At 43.1% G+C, this 24,017-nt stretch overlaps 1 protein-coding gene across 1 annotated transcript in view; it reads left to right on the forward strand.

Annotated features, from left to right (window-relative positions):
- Nucleotides 1–1,101: 1,101 nt before the first annotated feature.
- The window catches only part of DNAJC15 (DnaJ heat shock protein family (Hsp40) member C15), a 73,443-nt gene continuing 50,527 nt past the window's right edge, over nucleotides 1,102–24,017 (forward strand). The window contains exons 1-3 of the mRNA XM_063444707.1: nucleotides 1,102–1,211; nucleotides 2,299–2,454; nucleotides 22,088–22,139. Of these exons, the coding sequence (XP_063300777.1) occupies nucleotides 2,362–2,454; nucleotides 22,088–22,139 (145 nt within the window). The 5' untranslated portion in view covers nucleotides 1,102–1,211; nucleotides 2,299–2,361. The remainder of the gene's footprint in view (nucleotides 1,212–2,298; nucleotides 2,455–22,087; nucleotides 22,140–24,017) is intronic.

The following is a 24,017-nucleotide window of genomic DNA, read 5'->3' on the forward strand; positions in this document are numbered from 1 at the left end:
AAACCACCAAGTGAGAGGCCCTTCCACTGCAGAAGTAAATGCTCTATACAGATGATAAAGCATCCTGTAATTCTCCTCGTCTGGGAATTGAACAGTAGTTCCATTAAGTTTCAGAAAAAAAAAAAGATGTAATTAGGTTGGGAGATTTGGGATGTTTACATGTATCTGGGGACTCTTAGTACAGTTTCAAACAAACAGTAAGATGTTATTTTTGCAAATTGCATTGCATGCTTCTATTTATGCCTTAGATTTACAGTGTTCATGCAAATTTGACATTGAACTTGAAACAAAAGGCAGTTTTCATTAAACTAAATCCACATTCATTGGTCATGTTTATAAGTCAGTAATACTCTTAGAGGGCACTACACTGTAGAGGACACTACATTGATTTCTGGTTTGCAATAAGTTAGTGGAAACCTAGTAAGTATTTTTTCTTCTACATATTAGAGTAATGTTTACCAATGGTGTTCCGAGGAACCCCAGAGAACAAAACCAAAATGGCAACCATAATTTGCCCATCGGGTGGTCCATGCACTTAGGGACACCTGATGGGTATTATCGCTGAACAGGGGCTCAGTCGGGTGCGGCAGCCCTTTAAGAGCACGACCAGGCCCCTGTATTATCGGCCAGCTAGGAGGAAGTGACAGCAGATCACTTACACACAGAGTGCCGCCATGCGAATGGAGGTGGAGGTAGAGGCTGGAGGTGGTCGTTCAGGCAGGATATATTTTTGTCTCTGTGCGTTTATGTGTCAGTGTGTATATGAATGTGTGTGTGTGTGTGTGTGTCACTGTGTATCTGTGTGTTAATGTGTATGCATATCTGTATAAGTATGCATGTTTGTAGCAGTGTATGTGCTGCGGCAGGATGGCAGCCCCCAAATCGCCCTGGCAAATGCCTTGCTAGCCTCTTGTCCTGGGGGGCCCAGGAGCTGGCCGGGTGGCTACCTCAGGGCCCCCCAGGCTGGCAGCGGCGGCACTTTCGGGGCAGGCGGCGAGGGAGCACTAATCCTCCCGTTCAGCTCCCTCACGCTCATTGCAGCGATGCAGGAACCGGAATATGACGTCATCACTACGCGGCGCACAAGGGAGCTGAGCAGAGAGCTCAGGGGAAAGTTCTCCCTCGCTGACAGCACTGATTGGCTACCCGCCCGCCCAGCAGCCCCACTGGACCCCAGGGAACGTGTTAATCCACCCCAGCACTCCCAAAAGGTAAGGCGGCTGGGGGGATTGAATTTAAAAAAAAAAGTGAGTGTGTTAAAGTGTGTGTGTGTGTCTGTGAGTGAGTGTGTGTCTGTTAGGGAGTGAGTGTGTGTGTCTGTTAGGGAGTGTGTTTGTGAGTTAGTGAGTGTTCATCTGTTAGTGTGTCTGTTAGTGAGTGTGTGTATCTGTCCCCTTGCTCAGCCCTGTCCACCATGTCCTGTTCCCTTCCTCAGCCCCTGTCCCTTTGCTCAGCCCCTGTCCCGCTTCCCCTGTCCCTTTCCTGAGCCCGTCTCCTTGCTCAGCCCTGTCCTCTTCTTCACCCCATGTCCCCCTTCCTCAGCCCCTGCCCCCCTTCCCCTGTCCCTTTCCTCAGCTCTGTCCCCTTCCTCGCCCCTGTGCCCTGATCCACTTTCCTCAGCCCCTGTCTTCTTGCTCAGCCCCTATCCCCTTGCTCAGCCCTGCCCCCCCTTCTTCTGTCCCTTTCCTCCGCCCTGTCCCTTTCCTCAACCCCTGCCCCCTTCCTCAGCCCTGTCCCCCTTCCTCGGCACCTATCCCTTTCTTCAGCCCCTGTTCCCCTTCCTCCTTTGCTCAGCCCCTGTCCCCTTTCTCAGCCTTGTCCCCCTTCCCCTGCCCTGTCCTCCCCTCCTAGCTCCTGTCCTCCCCTCCTAGCTCCTGTCCCACCACCACAGCCCCCATAACATCCCCACTACAGCTCCTCTCCCCCAATTGCAATCCATATCGGATATCACAGTGCGTGCATTTGTGAGTGACAATGTCATAATATGAGTTCCCTCATTAAGCAGTCTTATTAGAGAACTAAAGGGTTTTGGGATGTAGGAAAAAAAAGGGGAGGGCAGGACTGCAGGCACTATAACAAATTCTATGAAATTAAGTTGTTAAAGTGCCTACAGTGTCCCTTTAATTAAAACACCAGCAGGTCTCTGTAAGAATGTGTGAATAGCAGAGATAAGCTGACAGTCATACACAGCAGCAATGTCTATATTTTGGAGAAAGATCTACACAGTGCACAGCAGCCTGTATTAGGTATTATGCAATCATCGCGCTGAGTCACTTACATTTCCTCACTCACTTCTAGCTCTGCGATATTTCGCATGCTGAGGTGTTTTGACCCTAGCGGACACTGTAGTCTCAAACTGTCATGGCGGCCTCCAGCAGAGGCATGACGTCTGACTCCTTGCACCATTCCGAGTACATGGCCGGTACCAAGTCCGCTACAGTTGACCGTGGTCTGGTAAGTCTCGTATATACCTTTCCAGCTGCTAGCATTAGGCTAGTATGAAAGACTTCTTTCTTATTGACAGTAGTGAGCTTCCCTCTCCATGGTGGGAGACCAGAGGTCATACCTATAAAGAAAATAAACCTGTTATTTAATATTTTGTGTGGTCACAGCTGCAATCTTCCATCAGATAATTAGTGGAAATCCCTGACAGGTTCAGATGTCAGTTCATTCTCAATTAACTGCTTATTAAAACATTATGAGCCATTCCATGGTTTCTCTCTTGCTTTATCACAGTGAATAATCCCATCGCTAATTTGATTGGTATACCGATTTGAAGTATTTTACATGATTAGATCTCATAATAAAATAGTATGAAAATAGAAAGTTAGCAAAGTAACGTGCTTTCAGTGACTTTGCAGTATGTCTCTCCTATTGCATCATGTTTGGTATTTTGCTCTCTGGATTGCTTAACACTTAAAGGACCACTCTAGGCACCCAGACTACTTCAGCTTAATGAAGTGGTCTGGGTGCCAGGTCCCTCTAGGATTAACCCTTTTTATTATAAACATAGCAGTTTCAGAGAGACTATGTTTATAATAGGGTTAATCCAGCCTCCAAATCCTCTAGTGGCTGTCTCACTGACAGCCGCTAGAGGCGCTTGCGTGCTTAAGTTTTAACCCTTTCCTCTCCCCAGAGCTCGGCGGGAGGGGGTCCCTGAGGGTGGGGGCACCCTCAGGGCACTATAGTGCCAGGAAAACGAGTATGTGTTCCTGGTACTATAGTGGTCCTTTAACATGTCTTTTTCCTCTCTTCTAAAAATTCTGAGAATAACTCTGAAACAATTGGCACAGTCATTTCTTAAGTGGCCTGACCGATTCTGATTGTAATTAGAACCTAATCAGTTAATTGTGATAAATTAGAGAATATGGTAATGTTAAAACTATATTTATTTTAATGTTAAAAATAAATTTCTAATGTTAGTGTTCCTTTTTAGATTACTGCAACTCCTTTAAAACAAATACAATAAATTAAAAGGCAGTCGGATCACGGAGGGCTGAGGCAGGCTGCTGACTGAGTGAGGAGGCCGGCTCATGTATTGGTGAGGGAGGGGGGTGATCGCCATGGAGAGCTGTGAGAGGGAGTGTAGCGACCGGCTCATGTATTGGTGAGGGAGTGGGGCGGGGGGGATGCACAGATGACTTAATGACGCGGAAAGAGAGCTGTAATCAACCTACTCTTCTCCCTCGCGCGGCTTGCCGGGAGCCGGGTTATGACGTCGCCCCGGCTCACTAAACAGTGCGCGAGTGGGAGGTGAGTAGCGAGATTACAGCAGCCCCACTGGACCCCAGGGAATACCTATCCACTCCAGCTCTCCAGGAGTAAGGAGGCTGGGTGGATTTAAATAAGGTAATTATGTGTGAGTTTTTCTGTATGTCTGTGAGTGTGTGTATGTCTGAATATGTGTGTGTCCGTGAGTGTGTCTTCTCTCCAATCACATGGGAAAGGTGTTTTTACTCACATTATTTCCCCCACGCCGTGCTGATGACTTGACGATCTCAGGCAATCCAATGCTTCCCCATAGGAAAGCATTGGAAGACTATTGCGCATGCACGGCAAAATGCCACTGCGCCAATGTAACTTCTCATAGAGGTGCATTGAATAAATGCATCTCTATAGGGAACTGACCCACAAACCACCTCTACAGGTCGTCTGAGTGACTTGCTAGAGGTGTTACCCGGCAGCAATGTCAACACTGACTTTTGTCTGAAAAGTCAGTGTTTACATTGAAAAGCGTTCAGGGACAGGATATAGACTTCAGAACAACTACATTAAGCTGTAGTGGTTCTGGTGACTATAGTGGTAGACCAAAGAGGTGCTTTTGACCAAAGATGACTAATAATGGCAGACCGCCGAGGCAATACTACATGCAATTTGGATTTTTTTTGTTTTTACATTTACCTCTTAAACAAGTAAAGTAATTTTTGTCTTAAGTATAATTTTATTTACGAATTAGCATAGCAGTTGTATAGCCTTCATGTTTGTCAGCCTTTTAATCATTTAAAGCAGGGTTTCCAAACCCAGTCCTCAAGTACGCCCTATTAGGCCAGGATTTAGGGATTACCCGGTTGTGTCTAAGATTCTTTTTTCTTCTCTAACAACACCTTTAGACACAACTGGGTAATCCCTAAATCCTGGACTCTTGGGGGGTACTTGAGGACTGGGTTGGGAACCACTGATTTAAAGAGACACTATAGTGGTATAAATGCAAAGCTATATACCGGATATACCCGAATATAAGTCGAGACCCCTAATTTTATGTTCTTATGTTCTATTATGCTTTTCTACTAATCTTCGATGTTTTAGTGCGGTGTCCTGTGTTTTTGACTTTCCCACCCAGAAAGAGGGTCTTATGGGGCGGTATTCTTGTGTTGCTGACCAGATCAGATAGTCTAGCTTGTCTCACTAACTACTTGTTAGTGCTAACTAGGCAGCCAATGCAATTGTTATGCTCCATTGTTTTGTGTTGTTTCTATTTTGTACCCTCGTTAAATTGTGCTACTCTTGTCTTATTTTGTTTGACAATGGATATAACTTTTTACACTGCCTTTACTGTATGTGAGCAATACTAATATATTCATGCACATAAAGAATTATAAAGACAGCACACTTATATCTTTTATCTGTTGGATTAGAGTGTATTTCATGGGCTTTTACACTTTATAGGTGCTGCTTTCTTTCTATTTTAAGTACATTATCTGTTTCTATCTGGTTCATGGATTGAAGGATAAAACTTACCAGGAAAGGTTGAAGGATCTTAACATGTATAGCATGGAGGAAAGACGAGACAGGGGGGATATGATAGAAACATTTAAATACATAAAGGGAATCAACACAGTAAAGGAGGAGACTATATTTAAAAGAAGAAAAACTACCACAACAAGAGGACATAGTCTTAAATTAGAGGGACAAAGGTTTAAAAATAATATCAGGAAGTATTACTTTACTGAGAGGGTAGTGGATGCATGGAATAGCCTTCCAGCTGAAGTGGTAGAGGTTAACACAGTAAAGGAGTTTAAGCATGCGTGGGATAGGCATAAGGCTATCCTAACTATAAGATAAGGCCAGGGACTAATGAAAGTATTTAGAAAACTGGGCAGACTAGATGGGCCGAATGGTTCTTATCTGCCGTCACATTCTATGTTTCTATGTTACATACATTTTTTTTCTTATAAGATTGTTTGAGCACCATTTTTCACTTGTTTGTTCTAAATCAAAATTTAGCGTTTATCTCAAAAGTGTATCACTTACATTCCCCCATTAGCAGCCGCTCCCTTCAAATACAGATTTCATGAGGACAAATGATAGGTCTTGGATTTCCTCTCATGTGTCTGGGATGCATCGCACCAAAGAAATAACCCAACTACGCCGGACATATCCCAAACTGAGACTTCCCAGTCAGAAATATTACCTGTGCCATGTGCTACAGCAGACGCAGCGGGAGATTAGAGAGGTCAATGCATGGCTGAAGTCTTGGTGCAGGAAAGAGGGTTTGGGGTTTTTAGAGCACTGGGCCGATTTTGCGCTTGGGTACAACCTTTATAGTAGTGATGGATTGCACCTAAACGGAAGAGGGTCTGCTGTGCTGGGGGGTAGGATGGCTAGAAGGTTGGAGGAGATTTTAAACTAGTAGTAGGGGGAGGGTCAAAGCAATCTAGAAAATGGAGATAGGATAGAAAGGAGATGGGCTTTAGCTCAGTATAAGAGGGTGGGGAAAGCTCAGAACAGATGAGGTATGTAATATTGATGAAAATTCACAAAAAGTACAAATGATTCATGACTATTAAATGAATGCTTACTAATGCACGGAGCCTATATAACAAAATGGGGGAACTAGAGGCAATAGCATACACTAAACAATATGATATAATAGGCATAACAGAAACATGGTGGGATGAGACACATGACTGGGCAGTTAACTTAAATGGGTACATGTTATTTAGGAAGGATAGGAAAAACAAGAAGGGTGGTGGGGTATGTTTGTATGTCAACCATGAGTCAAAGTCAAATTTTAGGCATGTGGAGTGTGACGAGAAAAATGTGGAAGCTTTATGGGTAGATATCTCCTTGGGGCAAACAAAGAGAAATCAATTATTGGTTGGGATATGTTATAAACCACCTAATATAAATATTAAGATTTTAATTACCCGGACATGAATTGGGATAGAGTGACTAGTACTTCAGCAAGGGGAATCAGGTTTTTGAATGTGTTAAATTACACCTTCATGTCACAACTGGTACAAGCACCAAATCGAAAGTAGAAATTCGGACATTCGGAAGTGCCCGAACTGCCCGAAATTCGTCCAAATTCACATTCGGACCGAAACAAATTGCACATGTCTAATTTTCACTTGTGTACCAGGGGCAAGTTGCAAATGATTAATGTCAATTCTGTGCAAAAAAAGCATGCAAGCTCTTGTCTACCCTCCATGCTATGTACACTGAAGGAAACCCTCCCTCAAGCCAATCCTCTCGTTAATTTTTTTATTTTAGTTTTTATAAAAATCTCTGTCCTGCCTCCTTGTTTTTTATGGGGGGGGGGAGGGGGGGGGGGTCAGTAGAATAGTGCTAATAGTGCATTATTCTATCATAAATGAAAAAGGGATGGATAGACTCTCTTTAAAGAAACAAACTTCTTTTTAATGTTAAATGGTTCTTATTACTTTAGATCTACTAAGTTCCTTAAAGGTAGTCTTATTGCAAGATTGTTTTATTTCCACAGCTCCACTCCGCCTTTGGGAGATCATCGCTCGTGATGATCTCCTGGCCAATCCAATACTTTGCACAGAGAGGCAGGTGCATGGGTGATAATGGCAGTGATTTACAGGCAGTGCTTGTCTTAGAGTAGTATTGAAATCAATGCTTCCTTATGAGAATAGATATACACACAAAACGAAACTGTTTAGAGAGCGCGATATATACAGATGCAATAAGTGACTAATTAGTAGAAAGCTGCTATAACATACACATGAAAATTCTCAGATATTTTCAGATATAAACAACACGAAAAAAACAAGATGTTAAGCGCTAAGTGAATAAACCCCTTATATGGCAAGCAGGTTTCACTATGGACAAATGGTGAGGGAAGTCCATATAATATTGTATGACAATTACTGATGTAAATTAACCAGCATAATAGGTGAAAAAAACACGCATGGGGGGGGGGGGGGGAGGGGGAGAGACAATGCCTGCGACAAAATCCTCCTTCAGGGGATGTACCTTTAAATATAGAAAGAAAAATACATAGCGTGATACCGTAAAATATATATTGGTTTATTAACAATCTGTGGCCCCCAAATTAAAAACTCTTACAAGAGATATATGTGGTTCTTGTCTCCAAGTCCCACACAACAGCTTGTCTCTTTTAGCCCAGCAGCTCTTTAAAACACGTTACCGATCCCAGTCGTCTGCAGTTGATGTTTAAAGTCCCGTGCACTCGGACAAGTTGTTTATCAATGCAGGTAAATGCTGGAATCTCGGTTTAAATGATCGGCTTACTGGTGTCTTTAGTAAGTTGATTTCATCTGGACTTGGAGACAAGAACCACATATATCTCTTGTAAGAGTTTTTAATTTGGGGGCCACAGATTGTTAATAAACCAATATATATTTTACGGTATCACGCTATGTATTTTTCTTTCTATATTTAAAGGTACATCACCTGAAGGAGGATTTTGTCGCAGGCATTGTCTCTTCCCCCCCCTTGCGTGTTTTTTTCACCTATTATGCTGGTTAATTTACATCAGTAATTGTCATACAATATTATATGGACTTCCCTCACCATTTGTCCATAGTGAAACCTGCTTGCCATATAAGGGGTTTATTCACTTAGCGCTTAACATCTTGTTTTTTTCGTGTTCCTTATGAGAATACCTCGCTTTCCCTTTTGAGGAAGCTTTCGGAGTGAAAACAGAAGGAACCCATACTGGCTGTCTGGTTGACAGTCGGAAAAATTTACGGAGTCGGAGTCATAAAAATGCTAATTTTTATAAAATAAGACAAAGGACTCTAATTACTAATTACCCCAAAACCAAGCAATTTGAAGTGCTCTCGTGGTTTCTTTAATATCCAATTTATAGATTTATTGCCTTGTACTATGCATTTGAAGTTTTGGAAAATAAAATGTGTTACTAACTGTTAAACTCTCTAATCACACTTCAATCTGGTTCCTGTTGAAAATGCTAATTAAAGCCCCACTAAGTGTATGCAATGATATTCTGTGTGGCTTAAAATAAGGTGAACATGTTGAAAAGATGTTTTGTACGTTTCATTATAGTATTCAAATAAATAAGCCCAAGTGCATTTTTAAGTAATCATTCACTACAACCATTTTAATTTAGATTTCATGCGTTGGATTCTTCTAGTTTAAATCATTTAGAAATTATATCCTGGAGACTATGATTTAACTGTACACATGTACAACATGTAGAATACCTCTCTATACCTAAAATGCACTTGTAATAGCTGTAAATATTAGATGTTCACTTTTGTCTTTTGGATATATTTATTTTAAATGTGTAACTTTTTTTTTTTTTTTTGTACCAGCATTGCCATGTTTCAGCAAGATTAAATCAGCACTTGCTCTGTCTGGGGACCCCCCAGCGGTGACATCACAAGTACAGCAGAAAGGTCAATGGAGTATCCCGCTAGACCTCGGGACACTCCATATTAGATAGAGCAGTGATGGCTAACATTGACACTATTTTGTCTCAGTAATTTACCTATGCCTGACACTTCTTGACATTGGACGGAGCTACCTCTGTCAGCCAGTGACGGCTGCAGGGAAATTGTCTCTATCACTGAGATAGAGACAATTTCCCTGCAGCCGTCACTGGCTGACAGAGGTAGCTCCGTCCAATGTCAAGAAGTGTCAGGCATAGGTAAATTACTGAGACAAAATAGTGTGAAATTTGCATTGCCCGATGCCCAGGACATGTAGTTTGAGGACATGCGCACACACAATCTACAGCCAGCACACACACATGTTACATACAGCCAGCACACACACATTACATACAGCCTGCACATACCAGACAAACCGCATACAGCCTGCACACACCATATATTTAGCGCACACATTCCGTACAGCCAACAAATATAACGTATATTAGACCCACGCAATTCACACGCACTATGGGGGAGGACAGAGGGCGAGATACTAAATTCCAACTTTTTACACATTAAATCCGAATGGGGGAAAATAGCCTAGTGTGATATGACTCCTTTGTTGAGGGCGAGTCAGGCGAGGACGTAACCCCTACGGGTATCACCCCTTCTGGGTCCTCTGCCAACCCCCGAGGGAAAGTGCCAGACCCCACTGGGGATAATGTAGCACTTGTAGATCCACAGGGTAACCCCCTGTTTGACCCGGACGACCTCCGTCACCCGCGGTCCGCTGAATGGGTCCCTCCGGACCATATCGCCCAATATGTGGCTAAACGGATACGCACACCCCTATCCAAAGAAGGCCGCAATAAGCTGCGCGCTGAGTGCCCGCGGCCTTCCCTCCCTAGCGCTGCCTGTAAGACCCCAGACGTTGACCCCCAAATTGCCCAATTTTTAAATAAATCTGTCTGGAAGCCTAAGAAGGGTCTCGACCACTCCCTGAAAGGGTGTCAAGACAAAATCCTTGATACGCTGGGCCCCCTGTCGAAGCTGTATGAGCTTCTCGACAACGCTAGAACTGGGGACTCTGTGTTAGATGTCGATGTGGCCATCGGGTGGGTCCAGCGGGCTATCTGCCTTCTAGGGAACGCTAACACGGCTATGTCTTCCGAGAGACGCAAGGCTATTCTTTTGAAAATTGACCCTAAGCTGGCCGCTATGACCGTGGCGGAGCCTGATTCAGCCGATGAGGGGATGTTGTTTGGCACATCCTTCGTGAAAGATATGGGATCTTACGTCAAGACCTTTACGGCGATTGACAAGGCGCAGGCAAATATGAAGCGCGTATTCGCGCCTAAGGTTTTCGGTGGGGCCGGGCGTAGCAGGAACCGTCCACCCGGCCATGGTTTCCGAGGCTCGTTCCGTGCCACCAGAGGTTCCTTTTTTCCCTCCCGAGGTTTTCAAGATCCGAAAACGCCTCCCTTCTTCCCGGCAAGAGGGAGATCGTGGGGCTCCAGATACCCCCGTGGTGGGTCTTCGGGCAGACGCCCTTATGGTGAGTACCCCTTCTTCCCCTCTCGATCAGGTTCGGGTGGCGGGGAGGCTGGCTTTATTCTACCTAAGATGGGCAGATATAACCTCAGATGCTTGGGTTCTGCAATGCGTAAAGGGTTATCAACTAGATTTCGTCTCCCTGCCTGTTCAAATGTATGCCCCCAGGGAATTGTCTCTCCCGCAGGAGCAGGACGCGATGATCTCCGCGGAAGTCGAGGAGATGTTCTCGAAAGGCGCCATCGAGGAATTGCCGTTCGCCACTCCAGGCTTTACGAGCAATCTCTTCCTAGTGCCCAAGAAAGGGGGCGGTGTCCGCCCAGTGATAAATCTTTGCCCTCTCAACGCCTTCCTACGCTACCAACATTTTCAGATGGAAGGCATTCATTGTCTCAGAGACCTTCTGAGACAGTCGGATTGGATGGCCAAGTTGGACCTGAAGGATGCGTACTTCACGGTTCCAATAGCAGTAGAGTCCAGGGACTACTTACACTTCACCTGGCACGGACGGCGTTGGCGGTTTACATGCCTGCCGTTCGGTCTCTCCTCGGCCCCTTGGTGTTTCACCAAGGTAATGAAGCCGGTGGTGTCGTACCTCCGTACCCGAGGGGTTCGACTGATTATTTACCTGGACGACATCCTAATCATGTCCCAATCGTTGGAACGCCTGAGACTGCATTTGGACTGGACAGTCAATCTCTTACAGAACCTAGGTTTTCTGATCAACTGGGACAAGTCGGTCCTGAACCCCGCCCAGTCTATGGAGTTTTTGGGGTTCCAGGTGGATTCCGTACGGCAGTTCCTGTACTTGCCGGAATCCAAGATAAAAGCCATCCAGAAGGAGCTTCGTCGGGCTCTTCGTGCTTCGGACTTATCGGTTCGACAGTTGGCAAGGATCATCGGTCTACTGGCCTCCTCCATTCAGGCGATATTCCCAGGCCCTCTGCATTACCGGGCTCTCCAACGGCTCAAGGGGTCGCACCTACGTTCGGGTCACTCCTACGAATCTCGGATATGTCTGGACGAGGAATCCAGAGACGAGCTGGTATGGTGGCTAGCACACATGGAAGCCTGGAACGGAAGGGCGATTTTCGGTTCCATTCCGGACGTGATCATAGAGTCAGATGCCAGCTTGCACGGCTGGGGGGCTCGTTGTGGCAACGTTTCCACAGGAGGCAGATGGTCCGACGCAGAGAAGTCGTTACACATCAACTGCCTAGAACTTCTGGCAGGAGCCTTTGCGATTCGCAGCCTTACCCCTGGAAGGGCGAACTGTTGCGTTCTCCTCAAGTTGGACAACGTATTGGCGGTCCGATACATAAATCACCTGGGCGGCACCAAGTCCAGGATGTTGGCTCTCTTGGCGAAGGATTTTTGGCAATTCTGCCTTTTCAACAACGTTTCGGTGACGGCGGAACATATTCCGGGTCTGGACAATTCAGGTGCGGATTGGAACTCCAGGCATTTAAGAGACTCGGGAGACTGGCGCTTGCACGCCTCGGTCTTCCAAAGCCTAACCGGGTTGTGGGGACGGTTCGAGATGGACCTATTCGCCTCTCGCCTGAACACTCTATTGCCGAAGTTCTACAGTTGGAGACCGGACCCGGCGGCTGTGGCGACGGATGCCTTTCTTCAGGAATGGCCACCGGGTCGCCTGTATGCCTTTCCTCCATTCAACATGATTGCTCGTACGATCTCGAAGCTGGTTCGTCACGACTGCTGCCTGGCTCTGATCACCCCTCTGTGGAGATCCCGTCCGTGGTTCCCTCGACTGATGGAGTCTATTACCGAACTTTCAGAACCTCCTTCTGGATCCGGATGGGAACTCGCACGAATTGGTAGCGTGGTTCCTTTCAGGGGACACTGGGTTGTCCCTGACGTTCCACAGACAACTCTCTTGCTCCTCGATAACGCCTGGGCTCCGGGCACGCGATCAGCTTACCGAGCTGCATGGAAGTCTTGGTCTGATTGGTGCATGGAACGGGCAATGGATCCCGTATCTGCCCCTCTCCATTTGATCCTGGAGTTTCTCACAGCCCTATTCGACTCGGGCAAGGCGTACAGAACTATCAATGTTTTTCGCTCGGCCATATCTGCCGGTCACGGAGGTTTGGAAGGTTTACCCGTCGGCAAACATCCTTTTGTATGCCGTCTTCTCAAGGGTATTCGCCTCGTCCGTCCACCTAGGTCGCGTTTTTCGGCCTTTTGGGACGTCAACATAATGTTGCGGTTTCTGTCGGAGTGGTATCCTAACCATGACTTGACTCTTAAACAGCTATCCTCCAAGATGGTTATGCTGTTTTGCCTGATCTCTTGTAAGAGAGTCTCCGATGTCAGGGCTCTTGACTGGGGTGCCTTTGTGTTTATTCCTGAAGGCGTTACTTTCAACATATCTAGGAGGACTAAGTCGGCATCCAAATCCTTCGTGTATCCTAGATTCTCGTTATGTCCAGCACTCTGTCCGGTGGATTGTTTGAAGGCCTATCTGGATGCAACGCGACCGTTGCGTTCGTCTGACCGACATCCCCTATTCATTTCGTTTAAGGCTCCTCATCGCCCAGTCTCGACACCGACGCTAGCGTGTTGGATTCGTTGGCTTTTATCCCTAGCGGGTATAGACACGTCTATCTTTACACCTCATTCTGTACGAGGTGCTATGGCCTCGAAGGCATCCTCAGTTGGTTGCCGTCTGGAAGACATCATGCGCGCAGCGGACTGGTCCCGAGAATCAACCTTCAGGGACTTCTATTTCAGACCAATTGAGCACATCGCATCTCAGGTGATAGCACAGCTTTGAACTTGCATAATATGAGCCTCCGTGTCTTTAATAAAATTCCCAGATTTTACTAGTAACATGACGTAAAGTCATGATTTTATTAAAGACACGGAGGCGAGTATTATTCCCTCCCACCCTCCCGGTGTAGATTTGGGATAGGAGATGCTTCGATACTATGCAGGTATGTTTTCAATTAGGTCTGTATTTGGATCATGTATCTATATCATGTAATTTTATCATGTTTAAATGATTTTGACAGTTTTATATTGGTTTCTAATTTTATATATTTTCTATTCCAGAATCCAGTTTCATATGTAGGACTCCTCACGGTTATGTTTGGTAAGTCTACAGTTTTGAGTTTGGAAATTACCATATTTTTCTATCTTTTTTAGCTTGAAGTTTTCGCATTGTTTCCCGTTTCCTGTTTGGATCAAGTGGGACATCGTTAATCTTACCTGGTCTTCGGTTTTCGCAAGAAAGAGGGGGATTGTGGGAGACACAGGACTTGTATAGCTACTTCCTCTATTATGTGATTGGCTGCCTGTTGTGCCTGTACAGTTTTTTTTTTCTTTCGTTTTGATAATATTTATATTCCTCTATCTTTGCTGCTGAGGAAATAAAGAAAGAGTTATGCATAATACTCGCTTCTGTGTCTTTAATAAAATCATGACTTTACGTCATGTTACTAGTAAAATCTGGGAATTAATCATTACATGTCTCTTTACACTGCAGGAAGTGTTTAGGAAGGCTGTATAAGTCACATGCATCGAGGTGTGACTAGGGCTGAATAAACAATGGGATTTAATTACTAAATCAGGGCTTTTGCTTTAAATCTAGGAGCCAGCCCAAAAAGTTAGGAGCCAATTTTTTTTTTTTTTTTTTAACTTACAAAGCTTTATTTTCAACAACAAAATGCAATTCTGAAGTGAGCATTATAGTCACCAGAACAACTACAGCTTAATGTAGTGGTGCTGTTGTCTATAGCCTTTCCCTGCAAACTTTTCAATGGCAGTGTTTACATTGCTGCCTAGTGATACCTCTAGTGGCAGTCACTCACGACAGCCACTAGAGGTGCTTCCTGCATCAGTGCTGCACAGTGTGCAGCACCTACATTCAGCATTTCCACACTCTGCATGGAGATGCTAAACATTCACCACAGAGATGCATGGAGTCCATGCATCTCTATGAGGAGATGCTGAATGGTGCAGCATCTTTCAGCGCATGCACAATAGCCTCCCAATACTTTCCTATGGGAAAGCATTAGATTGGCTGAGATTATCAAGCTTCATGATATCAGCTATAGAGGGGAGACCAGCACAGCGTGGGGAAAAAAGATAAGTAAAAACTCCATTCCCTTGTAATCGGAGGGGGGCTGGTCACCTAAACTCACACCATGACAAACATGCACATACACTCACACTGACACACTCACAAATTATTGCTTGTTTTAATAAAATGTTATTCCACTCGCCCTCCCCACCTTTTTGAGCGCTGGAGTGGATCTGCTTACCCTGGGGTCCAGTGGGCATCCGGCTGGGGGAGAGTGGAGGCGGGCTGCGAGGGAGCTGTATGTGGGATCTCCTTGCTCTGCTCACTGAGCACCGTGCATGAGGGAGCAGAGCAAGGAGATCACAACACCCTCGCCACCTGCCCATGATATGCACAGCTGGCTGCCTGCCTGGAAGGCTCACAAATCCCAGGCACTAGGAAAAAATTACTAAGCGCAACCTGGTGCCTGGGATTTGTCAAGCCCTGTCCTAAATGTCAGAGAAATAATCAGGGACACTGCAGGGGCATGGTTTACACACCAAAACTGCTTCATTATGCTAAAGTTGTTTTGGTAGCTAAAGTAATTCTTTAAATTTAGGGTGTAGGAATTTAATATGAAAACAGAGGCGAGCAACACCGTTCTGAAGGGACATAAGGCATGCTATAAAATGGTGAGATCAACTAAAAGGAATAGGAAATTTGGGGATTATGTAATAGGGCGATAAAATTTATCATATATTGGGGGCGGGGCCAGACCGCCATGCTGTCTGGCTGCTTGTCAGAACAGCTCCTGACAGCTCTGACCTTCTCAGCCAGAGCTAAAATAAATCCTGATTGTAATACAAGTGACTACCAGGGCAGCAATTGTGCCCTGAGGCGGGTGCTCTGAAGCTCTGGAAGATGCTATGCAGTGTTGAGGCGTACTCGGGCCTGGGGCGCAGTGGACGATCGCCTCTCTACTCTTAGGCCTGATCGACGCGCAATAGCTCCTGAAGCATTAGTCATCCGGTCCTGTTCTCCCCCCCCTTTGGACCAGCGTCGATACTTACATATTGCAACTATCTACAGTTCTAATGTTTTCTTATTCTCTCTCAGTTGCTTATAATCTGCTAACACTGTGTTTTACTTGTTCCTCTAAAAAAACAAAATAAAAAACATGCAATCTATTATCTGATTGTTCTATAAGGAATGTCTATGTATTTTGATTATTTTTCTGATATTATGCTAATGTCCTTCATGTACTTATGCACGTAAAGAATAATTTTAAGTTTAATATATAACAAGGAAACCATTAATCAGAATGTAGATTAACTTTTTTTTTTATTCCTTAACGTAATGCACAATTCTTGCTGCTTGCTCAACCCTGCTGTACTTTAGTAAGAGACACCCCAGTGGATCTTCAGTTGCTGCAGCCCACACCTCTGTATACTTGTGGTTAAGGGGGAAATTATCTTTTGCCCCTCTTGCCATTTCTACGCTCCTTGCATAAGCTATTTAAGCACACTCTATATATCTTTATATTAACTTTATCATACCTAGCATTTTAATTATTTGTTAGCAGGATTGTTAGTCTGCTCAAATTCAGCAAAGTTGGACAATGATCCAAAACATACCGTGAAAGCAATCACCTGATCTCAACCCCATCGAGCATGCTTTTCACTTTCTGAAGACAAAACTTAAGGCAGAAACACCCACAAACAAACGCCAACTGAAGACGGCTGCAGTAAACGCCTGGCAAAGAATTAAAGGAGGAAACCCAGTATTTGGTGATATCCATGTGCTCCAGATTGCAAGCAGTCATTGCCTGCAAAGAATTCTCGAAAAAGTATCAAAAAATTTACATTTTATTTATGATTGTGTTAATTTGTCCAATTACATTTGAGTCCCTGAAATAAGGGGACTGTGTATGAAAATGGTTGCAATTTCTCAATGTATCATACAATATTTATTCTCAACCCCTTGAATTTAAGTACAAAGTCTGCACTTCAATTGCATCATGGTTGTTCCATTTTAAATCCATTGTGGTGGCGTACAGAGCGCAAATTATTAAACTTGTGTCCATGTCCAAATATTTACGGACCTAATTGTATGGTGTACTTATGGTCTGATTCATATTCCCCAGACATTTCTTGAAAATGTTTAATATTTTCTTCATGAACTTTTTATTTAATAATATGCATCACGTATCTTGAATGTAAGCAATTTCACTTCTTGCATGTTTCCTTGAACATAATTTATTATACACATTGGTATTGGTTTTTGTGTATATGTATTTTTATTTATTTTTGCCATTCTGCAGGTATTCCCACTGCTTGATTTTTGGCAGTCGCCGTGCCGAGTCAGCATATTTGCTTTCAGCTCATTGAAATAAAATCAAAGTGCTTTGTTCACAGAATTTGAAGTAACTTGTTGAAGATATAAAACTACAAGGATGACACATAAAAATACAGAACAGACACCTCAGCAGATTGGAAGATGTCAGTGCTCAGGAATGAGTAGTGAATAATATGTGTTCGGTTACGAAAGTTTTTCAGCATTCGAAAATCTTTCGGCTGAGAAGGAAGCAGATGGCGTTCTTAAAGCTTTCAAGTTTCAGTTATTGCTGCTATCCACTCCTTTTAATCAGTGCCCTGCGTGTGCCCGTTGTGCTAGAGGCTGGCTTTTAGACGGTATTTTATGGTTTACATAACAGCAGCTATTTTTATGTAGAAATTAGTACCTTTTCTTTGAATTGTTGGGTTTCTAGTAAACTCTGTTAATAAATCATTTATTTTAATTAAGTGAGTAAAGCTCAATAGGTTGACTACAAAACTCCTTTATGAGAATGTATGTTTATGATATATATATATATGTTTAGAGACAGAGAGACACCCATCCCCCCTTTGGGCAAAACATGTCTATAGAAAATCCAGCAAGACCAGATGATCTTCTGTAATGAAATAGCATAGGCATCTATTGCATGGCACTCCTAACAACTAAGTAGAAATGGTCTACTTCTGTACAGAGCTGCAAAATGTGTTGGCAGCTTGTAAAGTATAATAATAAGGTGCATTGCTGCATTTAAAAAACAATTGGTCCTACATGATGCAATTAGTGCCCTCTTTGTCTCAATTTTTATCTTGTGATTGCAAGGAAATTCAGTGAAATTCCAAAGCAATATTTTGAGTTTTTTTATTTATTTATATATATATATATATATATATATATATATATATATTTTTTTTAAATTATAGAGTCTTTCATCATGAAAAACTCAGTAATGATGACACATTGTAAAATACTGGGGCATTCCAAGCATTAGAACAGTCTATGCTGTTATGGCACAAGAAGCTCAAGCAGATACATTGGTTATATTTTTATTCTAGACACGGACTTTATAAAAGTCTCCACTTCTAGTGTTAGATTATCTTCTCCTTTTCTATAGAGCTTTACATCAAGCAAATAGAAGTTGCACTCCATATCCCCCACTGACCAGGGCTGCCATCATAACACAACTCAAAGTCTGGGCGTCCAGGGCCCGCTCTCCAATCTTTCCCTCATGGCCTGGCTTCAAATTCGCCCACAAGGATGCAGTGTGTGTGTGTGTGTGTGTGTGTGTGTGTGTGTTGTGTATGCAATGTGTGTAAAGTAGACACGGTGTGTGGTAGAGCATGTGTAGTGGATACACTGTATGTATGTGTGTGTGTGTGTATATATGTGTATGTGTGTATATATATATATATATATATATATATATATATATATATATATACACACACACACACACAAACATGAATTTGGGGCAGGACCCTAAAATCATTAGATTAGTGCTACATTGCTATCTTAATTTTATTCAGGAAGGTTTCCAGGTTTAAAGTACAAGTTAAAATATATCCCCACATTTAGCTCAATTACGGTAAGTGGTCTGGGTTTCAGAGAAACTGCTATGTTTACACTGCAGGGTTAATCCAGCCTCTCGTGGCTCACTGACAACCACTAGAGGTCGCTTTTGCGATTCTCACTGTGAAAATCACAGTAAGAAGATGCTGACGTCCATAGGAAAGCATTGAGTAATGCTTCCCTATGGGATTTTTTAATGCGCGCACGGTTCTGGCCGCGCATGTGTATTCGTCTCCACTCGGGAGCCAACGTCAGAGGGGGAGGAGAGGTCACCAGCGCCGAGAGATCCTGGCGCTGGATAAAGGTAAGTGGCTGAAGGGGTTTTAACCCCTTCAACCCAGCGGGAGGGGGGCCATGAGGGTGGGGAGAACCTAAGGACTACATAGTGCCAGGAAAACGAGTTTTGCTGGCACTATAGTGGTCCTTTTAAGATGCGCCTTGTTTTTGGCTTCTGTGTATAACGTCCCCTGGATGTTGGGCAAAAGTAACATCTCCAGAACATACTTGGAAACCAGAGTAATCTAAATGTACCTTTCCTGCTTAAATACTTTGTTATTATTATTACATTGGTCTGTTAAATGACAAAAGCATTTGGCAACTCCAAATGTTTGTGGCGAGGGTATTATCACTTCTAGAGAACAAAAAAACAGGGCCCACAAGAATCACTTCTAGTTACACAAATATATTGCTTAAAGGCTAAATTACATATCTGCAGCTCAGAGCATTCGCATTGCGTCAGCAAGCTAAATAAATTAATGCCACTAGCAGTCATCTTCTTTTGTCTGGAAACTATTCATAAATAATATATTGTGAAATGTTGCAGATAAATCGTAATGTCTCTATTGCTTAGTTTTTGTGTTTATTAAAATGGCATAATATTAAATCTTAAAGTGATACTTTCTGTGATGTTCTGAGCGCCTGAGTTAACACCAACACTTTACAGTGCAATGACGCCCAAAGGGATAATAGAAACAAATGTTCTTTATAGTTCGTACATAAAATGGTGAAAAAAACCAATAAGAATCTTTGCAGATATGTGCAATTTTACATTCACCTCTGATTAGGAATAGCCTGACAGCATTGTATGCCCCAGCTACTTAATGGCAATTGTTGGGGCTCGCTTTCACCAGTCTAGATCTTTCCTTTTTCAAATGCTTTTAAAACTGCTGCAGAATTAAAAATATATGGACATTTATTCAGTGTTTTTTTTTTTTTTTCTCTTTGTGTTTTTATTTTTATAACCTAACTATATCACCAACTCTCAATAACTACTCTCACTGCCTCTACCTCCAGAAAAAACTGAATTAATCAATATTGCAATTAATGTTCAAATATAGAATATAAGATTAGAATGTAGGGCAGCTTACACCGCTTGCTTGTTTCATGAGTTGAAAACAGGTGTTCAAAAGTAGTTCCCATTGGTACTGTGTCATATCCCCCACTGACCAGGGCTGCCATCATAACACAGCTCAAAGTCTGGGCGTCCAGGGCCCGCTCTCCAATCTTTCCCCCATGGCCTGGCTTCAAATTCGCCCACAAGGATGCAGTGTGTGTGTGTGTGTGTGTGTTGTGTATGCAATGTGTGTAAAGTAGACACAGTGTGTGGTAGGGCATGTGTAGTGGATACACTGTATGTATGTGTGTGTGTGTGTGTGTGTGTGTGTGTGTGTGTGTGTGTGTGTATATATGTGTATGTGTATATATATATATATATACATATATATATACACACACACACACACAAACATGAATTTGGGGCAGGACCCTAAAATCATTAGATTAGTGCTACATTGCTATCTTAATTTTATTCAGAAAGGTTTCCAGGTTTAAAGTACAAGTTAAAATATATCCCCACATTTAGCTCAATTACGGTAAGTGGTCTGGGTGCCAGGTCCCTCTAGTTTTAATCTTGCAGCTGAAAACATAGCAGTTTCAGAGAAACTGCTATGTTTACACTGCAGGGTTAATCCAGCCTCTCGTGGCTCACTGACAACCACTAGAGGTCGCTTTTGCGATTCTCACTGTGAAAATCACAGTAAGAAGATGCTGACGTCCATAGGAAAGCATTGAGTAATGCTTCCCTATGGGATTTTTTAATGCGCGCACGGTTCTGGCCGCGCATGTGTATTCGTCTCCACTCGGGAGCCAACGTCAGAGGGGGAGGAGAGGTCACCAGCGCCGAGAGAGCCCGGCGCTGGATAAAGGTAAGTGGCTGGAGGGGTTTTAACCCCTTCAACCCAGCGGGAGGGGGGCCATGAGGGTGGGGAGAACCTAAGGACTACATAGTGCCAGGAAAACGAGTTTTGCTGGCACTATAGTGGTCCTTTTAAGATGCGCCTTGTTTTTGGCTTCTGTGTATAACGTCCCCTGGATGTTGGGCAAAAGTAACATCTCCAGAACATACTTGGAAACCAGAGTAATCTAAATGTACCTTTCCTGCTTAAATACTTTGTTATTATTATTACATTGGTCTGTTAAATGACAAAAGCATTTGGCAACTCCAAATGTTTGTGGCGAGGGTATTATCACTTCTAGAGAACAAAAAACAGGGCCCACGAGAATCACTTCTAGTTACACAAATATATTGCTTAAAGGCTAAATTACATATCTGCAGCTCAGAGCATTCGCATTGCGTCAGCAAGCTAAATAAATTAATGCCACTAGCAGTCATCTTCTTTTGTCTGGAAACTATTCATAAATAATATATTGTGAAATGTTGCAGATAAATCGTAATGTCTCTATTGCTTAGTTTTTGTGTTTATTAAAATGGCATAATATTAAATCTTAAAGTGATACTTTCTGTGATGTTCTGAGCGCCTGAGTTAACACCAACACTTTACAGTGCAATGACGCCCAAAGGGATAATAGAAACAAATGTTCTTTATAGTTCGTACATAAAATGGTGAAAAAAACCAATAAGAATCTTTGCAGATATGTGCAATTTTACATTCATCTCTGATTAGGAATAGCCTGACAGCATTGTATGCCCCAGCTACTTAATGGCAATTGTTGGGGCTCGCTTTCACCAGTCTAGATCTTTCCTTTTTCAAATGCTTTTAAAACGGCTGCAGAATTAAAAATATATGGACATTTATTCAGTGTTTTTTTTTTTTTTTCTCTTTGTGTTTTTATTTTTATAACCTAACTATATCACCAACTCTCAATAACTACTCTCACTGCCTCTACCTCCAGAAAAAACTGAATTAATCAAAATTGCAATTAATGTTCAAATATAGAATATAAGATTAGAATGTAGGGCAGCTTACACCGCTTGCTTGTTTCATGAGTTGAAAACAGGTGTTCAAAAGTAGTTCCCATTGGTACTGTGTCATCCTAGCATCATCGAATCGTGGGTTCAACATCTGTTTGGGATATACCTTTGTGCCAGCCTGAATTAAGAAAATCAAATTTACCTGTCTGCACCTTTTATTTGTTGTCATTATTATCATTCATTTCCACATGTTTGTATCTGGCCATAGAGATGAGTGTGTGAATCTTCTTCCTACAGGGTGGGACTCTCATTGCTGTTGGGCTTGGAGTAGCGGCTGCAGCATTTGCAGGTAAGAAAACAAATTCTATATTTTTGCTGAAGCAAAGGTATTTTTCTTTTGTCATTTAAAAGCACACTATAGGCACCCATACTACTTCAGCTCATTGAAGTGGTCTGGGTGCAGTGACCCAGGTCCCTTAAACCTGCAGTGGTAATTATTGCAGTTTTTAATAACTCACCTCTAGTGGTGGTCTACCATGAGGACATTCAGCATCACCCAAAACCCCATAGGAAAGCATTTTACAATTCTTTCCTGGGGGGGGGGGAGTAATGGGAAGGAGCGGAGGCAGAGCTGGACCAGTGCCAAGGGGATATTTTCCCTTCTGCACCCAGGGGGAGGGGGCGCGTGATGTTGGGGGGCTATAGTGCCAGGAAACAACTTTGTTTTCCTAGCACTATAGTTTTCCTTTAAGATAATTGTACATCAGATTATTTTTAAGAATTTAAAGAGAGCCTGCAGTTGAATGTAATGGTTTATATGGTGTCTATAGCCTATCCTTTTAGTGTTGGCACTGTAAACACTGGCTTTTCAGAGAAAAGGCAGTGTTTACATCGTTGGCTAGTAACACCTCTAGTTGCAGTCACTCATACAGCCACTAGAGGTGCTTTTTAGTCCAGTGCTGCACAGTGTGATGGAAGAAAGGTAAGTTTTAAAACTTTAATCTCCACAGAGTGCGTGGGGTTGGGAAGCTAAACAGTGATTTTTCTGTTCTTACCCTCCAGCACAGGTCTTCACCTTGTAGAGAAAGCTCTACAATGGAACTGTAAATTGACATTTTGATCCTCCCTTTAGCTCTTTTAGCAATTTAGTACAGGGTTTCTTTGCAATACAGATGTTTGGTGATGTAACTGTAATTAATGTACCGGTATGTGGACTTTATGAGCAACAGTTATATTCATATCACTTGTTCTCCTCTGTTATTATTTTACCTGGTATGGGGGGTTTAATATCTGTTGATTTGGTGTATGAAGTGGGATGTGTTAGCATTTCCTGGGTGCATACAACTCTCACACTGGTCCTATGGGTCCGAGCGTGTGCTGGGCTGATAGCCAGTGTAGCCAACCAAAGTGAACAGTGACAGATGGGTATGCACAGAGAAAATGCACACACATCCGTTAGCATAGCTGGACTACGATGGAAACGACCAAAAAAATCGCTTGGTGATCCTAGTACTTAAGTGCCACTCAAGACGTTGCTTACCAATATTCTTAAGTGGTTTATTTGATCATTTTTGTTTATTTTTCTCACATCTGTTATATATTGCAAAAACTGAGTTACCGTATATACTAGAGGATAAGCCGACCCAAATATAAGCCAAGGCCCCTAATTTTACCCCCCAAAACTGGGAAAACTTATTGACTCGAGTATAAGACTAGGGTGGGAAATGCAGCAGCTACTGGTAAATTTCTAAATAAAATTAGATCCTAAAAAAATTATTAATTGAATATTTATTTACAGTGTGTGTATATAATGAATGCAGTGTGTGTGTTGCAGAGCCTTGGTGGGGGGTGGGCAATTTTTTTTTAATTATTTGAATAATTTTTATTATTTTTTATTTTATTTAATTATTTTTTATTATTATATTTTATTTTATTATTATATTTAATTTTTTTTCGTCCCCCCTCCCTGCTTGATACATGGCAGGGAGGGGGGCTCTCACTCCCTGGTGGTCCAGTGGATGGGCACTGTGTAGGAGGGGGGCTGGCAGGAAGCACTTACTGCTCCTGTCAGCTCCCCCCTCCTCCGCGCCGGTCCGGTCAGCTCCTCTGTCAGCTCACAGTGTAAGTCTCGCGGCCGCACTATGACCCCGCGGCTCTCGCGAGACCTACAGTGGGAGCTGACAGAGGTGCTGAACGGACCGGCGCGGAGGAGGAGGGAGCTGACAGG

This window comes from Pelobates fuscus, chromosome 1 (genome assembly GCF_036172605.1).
Source record: "Pelobates fuscus isolate aPelFus1 chromosome 1, aPelFus1.pri, whole genome shotgun sequence".
Lineage (NCBI taxonomy): Eukaryota > Metazoa > Chordata > Amphibia > Anura > Pelobatidae > Pelobates > Pelobates fuscus.